General features: G+C 43.7%; 1 protein-coding gene across 1 annotated transcript in view; it reads left to right on the forward strand.

Annotated features, from left to right (window-relative positions):
* upb1 (ureidopropionase, beta) overlaps positions 1–19080 on the forward strand; it is a 52100-nt gene that overhangs the window by 17862 nt on the left and 15158 nt on the right. Inside the window, exons 5-6 of the mRNA XM_055655937.1 lie at positions 7020–7181; positions 18852–19021. Of these exons, the coding sequence (XP_055511912.1) occupies positions 7020–7181; positions 18852–19021 (332 nt within the window). The remainder of the gene's footprint in view (positions 1–7019; positions 7182–18851; positions 19022–19080) is intronic.

Below are 19080 nucleotides of genomic sequence, written 5' to 3' on the forward strand. Positions count from 1 at the left end.
AGAGAGCAACAGTAGTCCAGTATAAACACCAATGTTTTCTGCCCTACCCTTCTCTCCCTGGGATAGTGTGCTGCTGGAGTGAAACTTGGTGGAGGCAGAGTGTGAATATACATCGGATGAAGTGTGAAAAGCTGTAAAATGCAGAACTCTAGGAATTGCCCAGCTGCTGTTTCAGTGCGAATGGAGATAAAAAAAGGCAGCCAATTTAATTGATGAGTGACCTGGCTGGTTCTGATTCAGAGAAATCTAGTTACCTTAAGAGAGTGGTGAATCAATAATGTGCCCAGATGAGGTACTGTTCTCTAACTTGTATCGGGCCTTGTTATCACAAGCCAGGAGGCCACAGACTGACTGGTTGAACTGAAATGAAGATTTAAAGTGTCGCTTCTGTGGAATAATGCAGATGTTCGGCAAATCAGTTTTTGCTTTGTTCCTTCCTTGTAAAATAAATTACATGAAATGCAGCTTAAAACAAAGTTGTTTTCCATATTTCCCAGTTTTGTTGAAGGTGCTTTGACTGGAAATGATTTCTCTTTGATCATCACCTGATCTACTGAGTGTTTCCTGCATTTTTTAATTTGTTATTTCCACATTTGCAGTTTTTGTATGAATATTTGGGTATTGTGGGAGCTCTTTTAGGCAGAAGATAACTTGTTTGGACATTGCTAATCTGATAAAATGCACATGCAGTGTATTAAACTGCACTGAATTATAGAGAATGAAGACACTAGAGATAGCAAGTGCTGGAATCCTGAGTAAAAAGCTGCTGGTAGAATTTAGCGAGTCAGGCAACATCTTTTGGAGGGAAATAGACAGGCTGTATCTCGAAACTAAACTATGTTTCGGATCGGGACCCTTCATCAGACTGAGTTAAAGAATTGGAGAGTTTTCTGCTGAAATATCACTTCAATTATTTTGACAGGTATCATTGGGGCAAAGGTGTTGTTTTTACAATGGAAATTTTAACTAATCCGCATGTCTTCCATGAACCAATTTTAAGGTATTATAGACCTTTCCTCGTATGAGACCATTTGTCTCCTCTGCAGAAGTAATTTATTGGCACAGGCCATCGTTATAGTAACTAATAACAAAGTGTGATCTGGTGTTTTCTGTGGAGCTAGTGATTGGCTCCTGCTGTGTGAGATGATGGGGAGGCAGTGTGTAACTTGCCTCCAGTAGCGGGCTCATTATCACCTGTGACCTGTGGCTGAAGGGAACCATATCTAAAGGAAGTGGAAACTGACACATCAGTTTCAAGATTCAAGTCTAGGAAGGAGAAGACTCATTGCAATCCAATTAACAAGATGTTTTCTTTCCTGATGCAAGATGTGGTGTTATCAGGTCACTCTGGCCTTCATCTTTCACCTGTGAATATGGAAACTGAAGTGGCAGTAACTGGGTGCAAGGCTGTTGTCCATCAGTTCAGTGTGAACCAGTGTAATTGTGATATGCTGAATACAAGTAACCCCTGAGACCCATGCAAATGTTCAGTGAGAATTTTCCATCTGAGTATCAGCAGGTTACTTAAACGGGTGTTTCTGATTGCATTGCCCAAAACCCTGTCCAGTTCGCACTCATGCAGACGTGAAAATTCACACTTCCCATTTTCCTTGCTCATTCATGGTCTCTCGCTCATTGGCTATGTCTTAATGTTCATTGTTCCTACGACCCACCATTAATATCATGGGAGTAATAAATGACCAGAAACGAAGCTAATGCACTGCATAAACATTGTGGTGTATCTATTGACTGTATCTATGACTAGCATTAAGGTTGGTTGGCTTGTGGCAAATGACTCACTTCCTCATTTCCTTTCAAGGTCTTTCCAATATTTACAAGACTAAAGTTAGGAGCATGTTGGGGTAATCTCCATTTAATTGAATAAGTGCGATTGCAACAAAACTCAAACCTCAGAACCAACTGGGAGGACACTTGATAGACAGCCCGCCTCCCTAACTTGTCACTCCATTCATCAGCAGTGCATAAAGTGTTCCCTCTACACTTGCACCGCAATTTCTCAACTAGGCTATGCAGCCATTCACGTAAATGGCTCCCACCTACCTTCTCGAGCAATTAGTGATGGATAATGACTGTTGGTCACGCCCTTTGCTCGGAGCCAAATGAAAACACAAAAGTGTGTAGGGAGCCTCCTTTTTCAGAAAATGAAATATTTGTGTGATTGCAGTTAGATCTCTTGGCTGTAAAGGAGATTAGAAACTAACTTGTTAAATGTAAACTAAATGTCAGGAGCATGTTTTGTGGAGGCAAGTGGGGGTGGATTTCCTTTATTGCTTTGTCTATGCTGGGCTAATTGCACACTTTATCCACATTGCTCGCTCAGAGTCTGGGTATTGATTTTCCAGCTCCTGTTCGTTGCAGTCCAAATCCTTTTACATGTAGCAGTTCAAAGATGTAAATCCATCATTAAATACAAAGAGAAAATGTTGAAATGGACAATTAACTCTTCGGCTTCCAAAAGAGAAAATGGCCAGTGAATGTTTTAGAGGAATTGTGCATATATCTTTTTATTTACTTTTGTTTTGGGATCTGGGCCTTACTGTCAAAGTCAAAGTTTATTCCCTTCCCCGATTGCCAGACCATTTCATCTGCCATTTAGGGATGGCACACATTGTGTTTGCTGTCTCATTTAGACCAGACACAAAATACTGACGTGACTAATGGGGTCAGGCAGCATTTCTGAAGGACATGGATAGGTAACGTTTCTGGACAAGACCCTTCTCCAGTCTGAAGAAGGGTCCCAACCCGAAACGTCACCTATCCATGTTCTCCAGAGAAGCTGCCTGACCCGCAAGTTACTCCACCACTTTCTTTTGTGTAAACCTGCATCTGCAGTTCCCTGTGTCTACAAATAGATGAGACTGAATAAGCGCAGCAGATTTCCTTGAAGGACATTGAATCCAATGATTCACGATTTTGTGGTTTTATGGTCATCTTGACTGATTATTTACTGCCAATTATTTACTATCCAATTCCGCTGCTGCTGAGATGGGGCTTGAACTCTGATCTCTCAATGGTTTGTCCAGGGTTGTACATTATTGTCATTTAATTCAACATTTTCCACCATTGTACTCCAGTCCACGAGTAGTTGCTTTTACATTTTGTCGGTCTCAAATGAAGAATTTGCATTGAATAAGCTGTTCATTGGACAAAGGACAGCAAAGTAATAGGCCCTTCAGGCCACAATGTGTCTGCTGACAATGATGCCAAATAAATCTAACATCACCTCTGTCTGCATTCCCTGCCTATTCATGAGCCAGTCTAAGTGCTTCTTAAATGCTACAATAGCGTATTTGCTTCTCTCACCACCCCTGGCAGTGTGTTTCAGGCACCCACTACCCTCCAGTTTAAAATGAGAAGAATTGCCTTGTACAATTTTAAACTTCCCCTCTCACCTTAATGCTATGCCCTCTGGTATGTGTCATTTCCAGCCTGGGGGAAATGTTGACTATCTACCCTATCCATATCTCATAACGTCAGATGCTTGTAGCAGGTCTCTCGTCAGCCTCCACGAACTCCAAAGAAAATAATCCAAGTTTATCCAACCTCTCTTGATAGCTAATACCTTCTAATCCAGGTAGCATCCTCATAAACCACTTCTGCCCTCTCCAAAAGCTATAAGTGACCAGAACTGCACACAATACTCCAAAGGTGGCTTAATAAAAGTTTTGGGAACACTTGTGTAATGTGGCTTCCAATTTTTCTATCCAGTGCCCTGGCCAATGTAGGCGAGCATTTTGCATAGCTCCTTTGCTATCCTATCCACTTGTGTTGCCACTTTCTTGGAGCTATGGGCTTGCACTCTAAAATCTCCCTGTACATCAATGCTGCAAAGGATCCTACTGTTTTCTTTAAACTATCCTCTTGCATTTGACTTCCCAAAGTGCAACACCTCTCATGTCCAGGTTAAATTCCATCTTCCATTTCTCTGCCCATATTTCCCGCTGATCTTTGTGTTGTCTGCAAAATTACTATTCAATCCATATCATGGTTAAGGTGACTTAAAACAACCAAATTATTATAAAAATTCCACTGGTTCATTCTAGGTCTTTCTGTGTGTGGATTTCTGCCTTTCCTCCAACACTGTCACTGTCACACGCCAGTGTGATTTCTATAGAAATGGTCATAGGATTGGAGAGGGTGCAGAGGGCATTCCCCAGAGTGCTGCATGCTTGGAGCATTTTGGTTATGAGGAGAGGCTGGGGAGGCTAAGTGTGTTGTCCCTGGAGTAGAGATGGCTGCGACGGGATATGATTGTTATTTTAAATGATGGGTCAAACATGGGCAAATCGACAGATTTTACTTAAACAGTCCCATGATCTTTGCACAGGGAGGACGTACTGATTTCCTGTTTCTGCGCATTATCCATGATTCTCCCACTTGAGGCTGTTAAACTGGTGCATTCCATGGATGGATTTGAACAGTTGCTGTGGCAGCTGTTCACTTCTGTTTCTGTGTGATGTTTGAACGCATATCAAAGGTTTATATTATGGAAGTTTCCTTTTCTGACTCACTGGGTTCAGGTTCTGCCACTCTGAGAAGAAGCACTGGGTCATAGTGGATTTGTGCAGCTATTTGGGCAACTGTTAGTGAAATCATATGAGAGAGAGAGAGAGAGAGAGAGTGCCAATCTTTCAGAAGGATAGACTGTGACTGTTTCTGAGTAAGTCAAGAATGTACAAGAGGCTGTAAATTAGATAGAGGCAGTCTGCAAATCCAGAGTAGCAACACAATTGCCCCGTAGAAGCAAAGAGGCAGAGTGTTGCCCAGCAGGTTCTGGAACGAGCAGCTACATCAGGTTCTCTATAGCATCGAACTTCAGCTTACCTCTTGATGGACCAGACCTCTGCTAGTAAACCTGACCCCTGAGGGATCTGACACTTCCCTTGGGTGTGTTTCTGGGAGTGGCAATAACTCCTGAGCCAGATGGTTTGGAATGCTGCTGGGTCTGGTGCACTGACAAGTTGTCTTCTACAGGCTATTTGAGTGCACCTGTCAGACTTTCCTGGAGACTGTTGAGAACTCCTGAGAAGGATACGGAGGTGAACGGGCATCTCCTAGCTGCGCGATGTGTTTTTGTTGCCTTCCCACAAGTGCTGAAATCAGACTTAATGTGGAGGGTGTTCATAGTCATACCTCAGCCCTGCTAGGTTGGAGTGTTCTGTGATATCTTGTACTATGTATAGTGGCCTGTGTTGCCTCTGCACCACAAGGTCCCATCATTCCCACCCTCCTACCAGAGCTGATGTTGTCTTGCATTGTCCCTGCTCCACGACATACTTACTGTGAGACTCTCGTAAGTCAAACATACCTGGCATAAGTAAAAGTGGAGACTGGTCACTCTCGGCCTCCCCACTGTCACATGTGCCTGGATAAAGGATTTCCTCACCAACCGGCCCCAGACTGTGAGACTCGGCCCCCACCTCTCCTCCACTCGCAGGTTGAGTACCGGTTCCCCACAGGGCTGTGTGCTAAGCCCCCTCTTATACTGTCTCTACACCTACGACTGTAGTCCGGCCCACAACAACAACCGCATCGTCAAATTTGCTGACGACACTACTGTGGTCGGACTTATTTCGAAGGGAGACGAGGCAGCCTACAGAGAGGAAGTCCTGAAGTTGACAACCTGGTGCTCAGAAAACAATCTGGCTCTGAACACCAGGAAAACAAAAGAGCTCATTGTCGACTTCAGGAGGCACAGCACCGACTTAGCCCCCCTACACATCAACGGCGAGTGTGTGGAGAGGGTCAACACCTTCCGGTTTCTCGGTGTCCATATCGCTGCCGACATCTCCTGGACGGACAACACGACAGCGGTCATCAAGAAGGCTCAGCAGCGGCTGCACTTCCTGAGGAAGTGAGGAAGGTCCTCAGGAAGCACAACCTGGACTCTAACCTGCTGCTGACCTTCTACCGCTCGTCCATCGAGAGCCTGCTGACATACTGCATTACAGCATGGTATGGCAGCTGCACCATGGCAGACAGGGAGAGGCTTCAGAGGGTAACCAGGACAGCGCAGAGGATCATTGGCTGCCCTCTCCCCTCCCTGATGGACATCTACACCTCCCGCTGCCTTAGCAGGGCAAAGAAGATCATCAAAGACAGCTCCCATCCTGCGTTTGGACTGTTCGACCTGCTGCCCTCTGGAAGGCGCTATAGGTGCATCAAATCCAGGACAAACAGACTCAGGAATAGTTGCTTTCCGAGAATTATATCTACCATAAATTCAAATTCACACATGCACTGACTACACCGCCCAACACGGACTTCCATCTGTATATATGTATATATGATATATGTATATATGTCCCCCCCCCCCCCCATCTCCCTTCCCTGTTATTTTTTCTGTTTCTTGTTTGTTGTGCTAAATTGTATGTATGCACTGAGTACGAGCAGCTTTCAGTTTCACTGTACATGTATAGTGACAATAAATGGCATATCTATATCATATCTAGACACAAAATGCTGGAATAGCTGAACGGGGCAGGCAGCATCTCTGGAGAGAAAGAATGGGTGACGTTAACCCATTCCTCCCCAGAGATGCAGCCTGTCCCGCTGAGTTACTCCAGCATTTTGTGTCTATCTTTGGTTTAACCCAACATCTGCAGTTCCTTCCTACACATAAGTAAAAGTGGAATAAGTCAGTTGCCCTGCTTATAAAGATTGTAACGGCCAGGGAGATGTAAACTTGAATTGAATTGAATACATTGTATTAGCCAAGTATGTATATATACAAGGAATTTGCCTTGGTGCTTTGCTCGCAAGTAACAACACGATCTACAGTAGACAATTAAAAATACAAATTATCATTTAAACATGTGACCGAATGCCTGAAGTAAACCAGGAATTCTGGAAATGTTCAGCATCAAAGACAAGCAAAGTAGAATTAACTTTTTGGACTTTCATTGGCTTGAAACCTGGTTCTCCTCACATCTTTTGTTTAATGTTTCCGTCCTGCCCTCTCTTATTCCCTCTTCACTTCTCTCCCTCTCTCCCCGCAGCTTGCAAAGAAGTACAACATGGTAGTAGTCTCTCCAATCTTGGAGCGGGATGAGTCTCATGGCGACACATTGTGGAACACTGCAGTGGTGATTTCCAATACCGGCAAGATTCTTGGCAAGACCAGGAAGAACCACATTCCCAGGGTTGGAGATTTTAATGAGGTGAGAGCAGAGTTAAGTGTTAAATGTTTCAATGTGTAAAGTATGATGACTGCAGCAGCTGTTTTCTGGGGGATGTATTTCTGGTCTCTTTAGCTAGTGGGTGGCAGCATTCATGTAATTAATGAGATTGTGCTGTCCAGTTACCCTGAGGCTAAAGGGCCTGTCCCACTTGCGTGTTCTAGGCACGCAAATTACGTAACCTCGTGGTCGCGTTGAGCGGAGACGGTCGAGCGAAGGTCGGGCGCGATTACATGCGTACGCACAGGCATCTGGAACACGTGACGTCATTTGAAGATGCAGCCTGGAGTAACTCAGCGGGACCGGCAGCATCTCAGGAGAGAAGGAATGGGTGATGTTTCGTGTTGAGACTCTCCTTCAGTTTGAAACTGAAACGTCACCCATTGCTTCTCTCCAGAGAAGCTGCTGGTCCCGCTGAGTTACTCCTGCATTTTGTGTCTATCTTCAATTTTCTTGGCCCCGCTCTGGGAATAGAAGTGGGGGCGGATCCGGACCACAACGGCCGTGAGCGCCAGGCCGAGTTCGGCAATCATTTGCCTGCGTCTGCTGCTGTTGAAGGTGAGACGTTGCATCGTGCCAGGGTCTTGGGCCTGTCCCACTTTGGCCTTCAGTTCCTCGACAGCCTGTTGGCGTGCAAAGATTTAGTTCACTGCAAGAATTTCGGAGCCCCGCGCGATGTCGGGACCGCACAACTCCATACCCCTCCGCGCTTCTAAGTGGGACCGGCCCCGCGTGGCCATTCATTCAGATTCAGATTCAATTTTAATTGTCATTGTCAGTGTACAGTACAGAGACAACGAAATGCATTTAGCATCTCCCTTGAAGAGCGACATAGCAAACGATTTGAATAAAAAAAAAAATAATAAGTGTCCGGGGGGGGGGGGGTGATTGGCAGTCACCGAGGTACGGTGACTGTACCCCTCAAGCGACCACGAGGTTGTGTAATTTGCGAGCCAAGGACGTGTAAGTGGGACAGGCCCTTTAGACGCCCCCTTCAATGTTGAGCTGAGCTAACTGAGGAAGAGAGCTCCTGCTCAGTGTTGCAAGGACTTGCTATGATGATAGTGAGCTACTGATATAATCTCTGTCCTAACGAAGGGACCTTGCTCATGGTTGTTGTCCACTGATTACATCAGCAGACTAGGGCTATGGGTCTATTTATTATTGTCAACCATGCAGTGAAAACTTTGATTTGCATGCTATCCAGGCAGATTATACCATATGTGACTACAATCAAGCCATACACAAATACAACACATAGTACAAAGAGAAATATAGAGTGCAGCACCGTATTAAATCTACAGAGATGGTGCAGATAACCTAAACGTGCAAGGGGTGCAAAAAGATAGGTTAGCAGATCTCCTCTTTTAGCATCTAATAAGTCAGTTCAGTAGTCTGATAACGGCAGGGATGAAGCTGCCCCTAAAATGAAATCTGGGTTTTATATGGCACTTTTCATGTTCCCTGAGAGGACCTCTCCATGTGTTCACTTGTAAGAAACACAGCAACAATCTGCCTCTTCAACGGTCCTATCCACCACTGCATTTCCCAACTTTTCCGTTGATCTGTGTTTTCCTGCGTCTTTCGGCAACCTTCTTTGCTGTGATTCACCAAGTTGCAAATTTACGAATCAGACCACCTACATTTTAATCCAAGTATTTACATATTACAAACAACAAACGCTCAGCCATACAAAGTCAAAGTCAATTTTATTCGTCACTTGTTTATACATCACGTTATATTTTTCCACCCCTCAACCGTTATCCTCTTGCTATTGAGGGAGTGCAGCGTAGGTTTACAATGTTTATTCCCGGGATGGCGGGACTGTCATATGCTGGGAGAATGGAGCGGCTGGGTTTGTATACTCTGGAGTTTAGAAGGATGAGAGGGAATCTTATTGAAACATATCATCCATGCCTTCATCTCCTCCTGACTGGACTACTGCAACTCACTTCTCCTTGGCATCAGCTCCACCTACATCAACCGACTCCAACTGGTCCAGAACGCAGCCGCCCGACTCATCACCCACACCAAATCCTGGCATCACATCACTCCAGTCCTCAAACAACTCCTCTGGCTTCCCATCTCCCACCGGATCACCTACAAAATCCTGGTCCTCACCTACAAAGCCCTCCACCATCTGGCCCCCCCATATCTCACTGACCTCCTCTCCCCCTACCAACCCTCACGGTCCCTCAGATCCACCATCAGCCGGTCTCCTCTCCATCCACAAATCCAACCTCCGCAGTTTTGGGGACAGAGCCTTCTCCAGGGCAGCTCCCAGGCTCTGGAACTCCCTCCCCCAACTGATCTGCAATTCCATATCCCTCACCATCTTCCAGTCCTGCCTCAAGACCCATCTCTTCACCTCTGCCTATCCTTAGCCCCACGTCCCCCTCCCTTTTCATCTGTGCTTGAATTGCCTCATATTGTGTTTTGAATTGAATTCTGTCTTTAATTTGTGTACTAGTCATGTCTCTACTATTTATTTCATTCCGCTTACATGTTTTTCCTCTACTTGCTAAATTTTTGTAAGGTGTCCTTGAGACTCTTGAAAGGCGCCCATAAATAAAATGTATTATTATTATTATTATTATAAGATTATTAAAGGTTTGGACACGCTAGAGGCAGGAAACATGTTCCCGATGTAGGCGGAGCCCAGAACAAGGGGCCACAGTTTAAGAATAAGGGATAAGCCATTTAGAACGGGGACGAGGAAACACTTTTTCTCACATTGAGTTGTGAGTCTGTGGAATTCTCTGCCTCGGAGGGCGGTGGAGGCCGGTTCTCTGGATACTTTCAAGAGAGCTAGATAGGGCTCTTAAAAATAGATATGGGGATATGGAGTGAAGGCAGGAACGGGGTACTGATTTGTACGATCAGCCATGATCACATTGAATGATGGTGCTGGCTCGAAGGGCCGAATGGCCTACTCCTGCACCTATTGTCTATTGTTTCCTGTAACCAAGCTAATTTTGGATCCAGTTTGCCAGCACACTTCAGTTCCCTTGTGGCTTTATCTTCTGGACCAGCTTAACATACTGTATCTTGTAAAAATCCTACCAGTCTATGTAAACTACATTGATTGTGGTTCCTTCATTGATATTCTTCATTACCTCCCCAAAATATTTTCAGCACAAAACCATGCTGACTACTCCTAATCAGTCCTTGCCTTTCCAAGTGAACATAAATCCTGTTGTAGGGAATTGCTAATTGTGGTTTGTGGATTTTGGAAAATAGATTAAGGACTTGGATTGCATAGAACAGTTCTGGACAGGAACAGATCCTTCGGCCAAACATGATGCCAAGCTAAACTAATTTCCATTGTCTACATGTGATCCATTCCCTGCATATCCACGTGCCTAGCTAATGCCAGCAATTCTCCTGTTATTGTTGTGCTAAGTGACCACCTAATTCATTGAATTTTCTACATGGTATCAGTGTTACATCTGCAGTTGTCTGTATCTGGTTTGTCTCCTTCTTCATAGTTAGCCTGTTTCCAATCTATGGATGGATCTCAGTAAATCCTGATAATAAATAGCAGTGCCTCCCAAATCTCCTCAATGGATTCTTATAACATCACGAAAGAGTTCCAAATCAACATGGAATGCAAATATCCTTCAAACTCTCTCTCTCTCTCTCTCTCTCTCTCCATATTTCTGAAGAGTCAGTGATTTTAAGGCATTACGTATGAGGAATTTCATTACGGAGAGTGTATGTTGTTCTCCTCCAACTCCCTTTGCATTGTCTGAAGGGAAACTTGTTCAGTGTGGTTATTGTGCAGAGATCTCTCCTAGGGGTGAGGTTCCCACACTTGGGAATGAGGCAGAAACCTCAACAAGGTCCTGTATCATTGTACCAAGACATCTTTGCTTCTGAACTCTAATCCTCTTGCAGTGAAAACCACCATATTCTGTTTTGCTTTGAACTGTTTATTGTACATGTATGTTTGTTTTTAGTGACTGGAATACAAGGACATGCAAATCTAAGTAGGCATCAGCATTTCCCAGACTTTATAACACAAAATAACACACAATTTATTTAGTTTTTCCCACTGATTATTTCACATTTATTTAAGACTGCATTTGCCAAATACTTAAGACAGACACAAAATGTTAGAGTAACTCAGCAGGACATCTCTGGAGAGATGCTGACTGTCCCACTGTGTCCCACGCATTTTGTGTCTATCTTCGGTTTAAACCAGCATCTGCAGTTCCTTTAATAGACAATAGACAATAGGTGCAGGAGTAGGCCATTCGGCCCTTCGAGCCAGCACCGCCACTCAATGTGATCATGGCTGATCATCCCCAATCAGTACTAGGTTCCTGTCTTCTCCCCATATCCCCTGACTCCGCTATCTTTAAGATACCTATTTAGCTCTCTCTTGAAAGTATCCAGAGAACCGGCCTCCACCGCCCTCTGAGGCAGAGAATTCCACAGACTCACAACTCTCTGTGTGAAAAAGTGTTTCCTCATTTCTGTTCTAAATGACTTGCCCATTATTCTTAAACTGTGGCCCCTGGTTCTGGACTCCCCCAACATCAGGAACATGTTTCCTACCTCTAGCGTGTCCAAACCCTTAATAATCGTATGTTTCAATAAGATACCCTCTCATCCTTCTAAACTCCAGAGTATTCAAGCCCAGCCGCTCCATTCTCTCAGCATATGACAGTCCCGCCATCCCGGGAAATCTACAACTTCCTACAACTCTGCGAAATACTTGCCAACTCAAACTGTCTGTTGTCTTGAAGCCTTTTGTCACACTCCCCAAAACACACTCAACGTCACCCAGATCTGAGTTGTAAAGAAATATTAAAACTCTTCCATTCTACATCATTATGAATAGCTGAGGCCTAGTTGGCCGATGACTTGCTATCTGTCCCAAGAAAACATTTCCTGAGGATTTTGGGAGTGCAAACTATGTTGATATCTATCATTTTTCACCATTAGCAGACAAATTACAGTAAAATGAATACTGACCGAGTCCAGGACAAAGCATTTATCACAGCCATTATATACAACTGTCATTAAACATTGTGAAGCCTAAAGATGCAACAGGAACTGTCAGTTTTAAGAGCTCTGCTATTGCAGTTTATTAACATTGAGAACTGGAAGGCTGCCTAATGTGTTTTATTTATAGTCAAGTCAAGTTTATTTGTTACATACACATACGCGATGTGCAGTGATGCACATCTTTTGTATAAGTCATTAAGGACCAGACCACATGCGCACACTAGACATTAAGTGAGGTAGGAAAAGATAACAAGACAATAGTGTTAGATTCTGAATCTGAGTGAGAAATAGCCCATACGCCTCTGTAAATGTAATGTATTATTCATTATTTGGAGTATAATGTGCCGTTTAACCTGGAGTATTGAGTGCAGATTTGGTCCCCTAATTTGAGGAAGGACATTCTTGCTATTGAGGGAGTGCAGTGCAGGTTTACAAGGTTAATTCCCGGGATGGCAGGACTGTCATATGCTGAGAGAATGGAACAACTGGGCTTGTACACTCTGGAGTTTAGAAGGATGAGAGGAAGTCTCATTGAAACATATAAGATTGTTAAGGGCTTGGACACGCTAGAGACAGGAAACATGTTCCCGATATTGGGGGAGTACAGAACCAGGGGCCACAGTTTAAGAATAAGGAGTAAGCCATTTAGAACTGAGACGAGGAAACACTTTTTCTCACAGAGAGTGGTGAGTCTGTGGAATTCTCTGCCTCGGAGGGCGATGGAGGCAGGTTCTCTGGATGCTTTCAAGAGAGAGCCAGATAGGGCTCTGAAAAATAGCGGAGTCAGGTGATATAGGGAGAAGGCAGGAACAGGGTACTGATTGGGGATGATCAGCCATGATCACATTGAATGGCGGTGCTGGCACGAAGGGCCAAATGGCCTACTCCTGCACCTATTGTCTATTATACTATGCCTTGTTTGAGACATTAAATGTGGTCTAGCTTGATAAGTTTGCATCAATATTTTCTCATGCATATTTTCTATTTGACTGTGTAATTTCCCCTTGGTTATTTATAATTCTACCCAAAATTGTGCTTCAGTCAATAATATGCTAATATACATAAATGGTTCCTTTTGAACAACATTTTGACCCAAACCTTGAGCAATACTCTGTGCCTGATATGATCACCATCTTAGTTCAGAGTGGAGAATTGCAGGGTTTAGATGGACACAAAATGCTGGAGTAACTCAGCGTGACAGGCAGCATCTCAGGGGAGAAGGAATGGGTGACGTTTCGAGTCGAGACCTTTCTTCAGACTGTACATACCAGGGCACGGGGTGTAACAGTAGATGAGAGGAGACTCTGCCAGCTGTTGACACTATTTGAGTTAATAGATTTGTGATTAAGCGAGTGTTTAGTTAAAAGCCTGTCATTTAGCAGCATAACAAATGTTAACTCGGAATAATGGAAAGATACAGCATTGAAACAGCACTTCGCCCTCTGAGTTCATGTCAACCAACAACCACCCATTTACCCTAATCCTACAATCCTGTTTTATTCTCCGCACACTCCCATCAGCTATTCTCCCCACCCCCCCCAGGTTTTAACACTCACCTGACACAGACGGCTGTGGAGTCCAAGTCAATGGATATTTTTAAGGTGAAGATTGACAGATTCTTGATTAGTAAGGGTGTCGGGTTATGGGGCGAAGGCAGGAAAATGGGGTTGAGAGGGAAAAATAGATCAGCCATGATTGAATAGTGGAGTAGACTTGATGGGCCGAATGGCTTCATTCTGCTCCTAGAACGTATGAATTATCTTTGGGATGAAGGAAGAGACCAGAGGAGCTGGAGGAAACCTACTCAATTACAGGGAGAAGGTGCAAACTCCACACACACACAGACACACACACACACACACACACACAGACACACACACACACACACACACACACACACACACACGACGCACACACTCACACTCACACGCATACACACTCACACACACACACACACACAAACTCACACTCTTTAACTTGGGTCACCGGAACTGAGGCAGAGTGGCTCTACTGTCTACACCACTGTACCACCCACATCTTTGCCAGGAGTTATTCTGTAGTCTTCGTTGGCAGCTGCTCAGGGAAAACATCAAACCATTTGGACAATTTCTCCCATGATGCTTCTCCCTTCAGGGAGCGACTGTATTTGTGGTAACCATTGTTCACACACAGCCCACCATACCCTGTCTGAACTGTGTGCCAATTACCATGGATAAGCCAATGGTCTGTAAACTACAGCTGTGGTCTAATGCTGTATTGTGAGCGGGCCAGGCAGCACCTCTGGAGAGAAGGAATAGGTGACGTTTCGGGTCTCGATTCTGAAGAAGGGTCTCGACCTGAAATGTCATCCATTCCTTCTCCAGAGATGCTGCCTGTCCCGCTGAGTTACTCCAGCATTTTGTGTCTACCGTCGATTCAAACCAGCATCTGCTGTTCTTTCCTACACTGTATTGTGAGCTGTGTCTTTCCAAACCATCCCACCAATGATAACTAAAATGATTCACTTTGCTTTGAAAAGAATTGGCATGTATTTTGTGAAATTAAAATGTTGGATAAATAGACTACGATTGACCTTGTACGTGGGATCAAGCTTCCTGCTTCCAAGCTCTCTCCAAAGAAAGCTAATGATTTCATGTATTAGAGTTTCTCTCCAAGAAATACCGGCTGCAAGATGTCTTGGAGAAGCATCTGGACCTCTTGCACAATCACCGTGTCCATGAGACTTTTGAAACTTGAAGACATTAAAACCAGTTTTCTGGACATTGAATTTTCTGTACTAAACTTTAAAACTGGCTTAATCGGTCTGATGAAGGGTTTCGGCCCGAAACGTTGCCCGTTTCCTCCACTCCATAGATACTGCTGCACCCGCTGAGCTTCTCCAGCATTTTTGTCTACCTTTAAAATTGGCTTGTTATGCTTTGATTTATGTTGAGAAGTTGTTAAGTCTATGAAACAAACTAATCCTTCTGTGTGAAATCCTCTGGATGAGTGTGAAGGACAGTGCTACCACTGCACAAGATAACTGCTTGACAACTGTAGGTCTGCAGGAAGTGATTTCGATGCTTTTATCTCTATAGTGGACTTTTAATTTGCAAAATGGGTATCAGAATTTTGCTAAAAGCCTAGAGTGGGAGGGGAACTATATATTTGTGAATCCATAACTTGTTAAACATCCTGTATGATTCTTCAAAAATGTGACTTTATTTCCACAATCAAATTTACATTCAGCCCATTATGTATGTGTGTGACCAGCCTGACCCCATCTCCCTGCATAGCATCTATACCTTGTAGGTCACAACTCTTCGAGTCCAGCCCCTGGAACAGTCACCCTCATTACGAAAGGGCTGTGTTTCCTGAAATCCTGTCATACAAAATCTTGTTATTATAAATACACAATGACCACACACGCAACCATACATATACAATTAAATAAAGACGCATTTATTTACAAGGCATGTCTAAATAACTTGGGAAAGGAGACTCCAGGACATGTTTCACTGCAAGGATTTTTTCACACGGGGCTTAATAATGTGGTATAACATTTTTTGAAAGCATTCATGGGTTCTGTCTCAACCACCCTTTTTCAGATCGTGACTTCCAGATCTCTGTAACTTTAACTTTTCCCCTCTCCTCGCTCATATTCTTTACTAATTATGTCAAATGTCTGCTCGTGGCTTAGACTGCTCAGTCGAAGGAACTATGTCCTTCACATTTGCTTTAATCGAGGCCCATCATAATTTGAAACTTTTCAACCTTCCTCTGATCCAAATAAAACAATCCCAGCCCATCTAATCTTTCCTCATAACTACTAATTTTCCCTTTTATTAAATACTCTTCGACAGCCTCTTGATTTTTCTTGCATCTTCCCTGTAATGTGGTGACCAGAACTGTATGACTGTGTGCAGTGCTCATGCTGTGTGACTAATGTTTTATACAGATCTAGCATGGTCTGCCTGCCCTTCCTTTCTCTCCCTTGTCTACTGAAGGAAAATATCCTATGTTCCATGCCATATCCTCGCATTTATTGTATCCTTCCTCCCGTATGCTTCACCTCACCAACTGCTTTACTTCACTCTTCTCTGGATTAAATTCTAGTTGCCATTTTCCTTTTGCCCAATTGACCAAACTCTATATCTTGCTACCGTTTCATACCTGCCTCTTTTCTTGCTAAATTAATTGGCATTTCCATCACCTGCAAACTTTTTTCTTCTCTCCTACATTTAGGTTAAAATCATTAGTAAAAACTATGCAAAGCACCTCCAGCATTCTCTTATCTTTAGATTTGCAGCATCAGCAGTTTTCTGCTTTTTATTATTTTTGACTGCTCCCCGTCTAATATAAATGTAGGTTTCTGTTGTCCCCTATAAATTGTGTCATGAATTTTCCTATGCCCAAAGTAAAAATAACCAGCCGGTAACTAAAAAGCAAGATACTGTAGGAATCTGAAAACAAAGCAAGTCCTGGAGGTAGTCAGTGGTCAGGCAGCTCCTGTAGTGATGAATAGGAGTGTTATGCTGGCCTGTACTGCAGGGGTTCAGGAGTAAGGAAGTATGGTGAGCTCTAAGCACAGTTTTGGTCTCTGTATTTGAGAAGGATGCTTTGCAGATTCACTGCCCAGTATCCTCATATCCTCAACGATATCCCAGTTTCTAGTGCTGCAATCAATGCCCTGTGCCACCCAGTGGATCTTGACGGAGTCTACTGGGGCAGTGCCGTCTCCTGCAAATCCACCCCCACTCTGTGTTTGGTTAAACTCGGTACAACGTGGATCCTCCCCTGCCATCCTGCTCGGCCCCAGGGAGAAAGGTAACACGTTTTTGTTACTTTAAATTGATTTTCACTGGATAACAGTCTCTGACTGCTAGCGAGTACAGTGTGCCATTGTTGGCCAAATGCCAGTGTTGTGTTTCCAAACTCCAGTGTGGCACAGAGTGGTGGATCCTGAACTGTGGATACTTTAATCAGCAATAAGCAGGGACTGGAACAGCCAAGTAATTAATGTTGGGTCGAAAGGCAGCTGTAGGAACAGGTCCAGTGCTTTCCCTCACTCTCGTAATCTCACAGAGCTCTGTTTCAACAAAAATCATAACTTTTAAAACATGTGAATAAAGAATTCTTTTGAGTATAAATAAAAATGGAAAATGCTGGATATGCTCAAATTAAAAGGTCCCTGACCTGTGACGTGAACTCTTGCTCTCTCGCAGCAGAAGCCCAGTGACCTTGTGAGGATGTTCATCATTTTGTCTTTAATTTCCATTTTGCTTTTGGATGAAAGGACATTTTCCTGTAAATAAACACAACTAGAAATCTAATAAGCAAAGCAAAAGTCGGAAATAACCTGGTGGGCCAGTCCGAATTCTTCCCATTTATTCTTGCTGATCCAAAACAACAATGGTTCCAGAGTGTTTATTTGTCATGTGCATGGGATGTAAACCAGAACAACAAAATGTGTACTTACTGCAGCTTCAAATGCATATTGCAGCAATAACAATAAATATACAATAAATTATCAGTTATTCTAAGTCCATGATAATGCACAAGCCAAAGTACATAGAGCAACTGGAGTTGTGCAAACTGTGCAGTGGTTCGAAGCTGAGGCAGGGTTGCGCAGGGTACTTCAAGCATCTGATGGTTGATGGGAAGAAGCTGTTCTTGAACCTGTGCTTCTCAGACTACTGTACTTTCTTCCTAATGGTCATAGTGAGAAAGGACTGTGAGGTCATTGATATTAGCTGCTGCCTTGAGGTAGCACTTACTGTAGATGCTGTTGAAGGTGGGAAGGGTCAGTACCCATGATGGACTGGGCACTGTTCACCACTTTCTGTAGCCTCCTGCATTCTTGAGCGTTAGAATTACTGAACTAAGTTGTGATGCAACCAGACAGCGTGCTCTCCACCATCCACATGTTGAAGTTCAATTCAGCAACATCTGAGGAATCAAAGGTATTGGTAAGCTTTCTTTGTGATTGCTTCAATGTGCTGGGTCCAGGACAGATCATGAGATCGTCAGAAATCGGAGAAGGTACAAATTGAAGCTGTTTTTTCTCAGCAGAAGGAATTTAAAACAGCAAAATGTGGCACGGTTGCAATTTCAAGATTCAAGAGTTTATTGTCATGTGTCCCTGATAGGACAATGAAATTCTTGCTTTGCTTCAGCACAACAGAATATAGAAGGCATGACTACAGAACAGATCAGTGTATCCATATACCATTATATAAATATATACACACATGAATAAATAAACTAATAAAGTGCAAATAACAGATAATGGGCTATTAATGTTCAGAGTTTTGTCCGAGCCAAGTTTAATAGCCTGATGGCTGTGGGGAAGTAGCTATTCCTGAACCTGGTTGTTGCAGTCTTTGGGCTCCTGTACCTTCTCCCTGAAGGTAGCAGGGAGATGAGTGTGTGGCCAGGATGGTGTGGGTCCTTGATGATACCGCCAACCTTTTTGAGGCAGCCACTGCAATAGATCCCCTCGATGGAAGGGAGGTCAGAGCCGATGATGGACTGGGCAGTGTTTACTTCTCCTGCTTCTCATTCTCTTCTGCTTCTCCTACAGAAGGTAGCAATGGGTCTTCCATGAATTGCTGGCCTGGTGTGCTGATAGTGGTGACAGGTATATTTCTTTCTTTACAGTCTACATATTACATGGAAGGGAACACTGGTCACACAGTGTTTCAGACTACATTTGGACGGATTGCTGTAAATATCTGCTATGGTCGACACCACCCGTTGAATTGGTTAATGTACAGCATTAATGGAGCGGAAATTATCTTCAACCCTTCTGCTACTGTGGGGGAGCTGAGGTAAGAGAATGGTATTATGTCATTTAATTTTACAAACTCATTAGAGTGTTTCAACCAAG

This window comes from Leucoraja erinacea, chromosome 25 (assembly GCF_028641065.1).
Source record: "Leucoraja erinacea ecotype New England chromosome 25, Leri_hhj_1, whole genome shotgun sequence".
NCBI lineage: Eukaryota > Metazoa > Chordata > Chondrichthyes > Rajiformes > Rajidae > Leucoraja > Leucoraja erinaceus.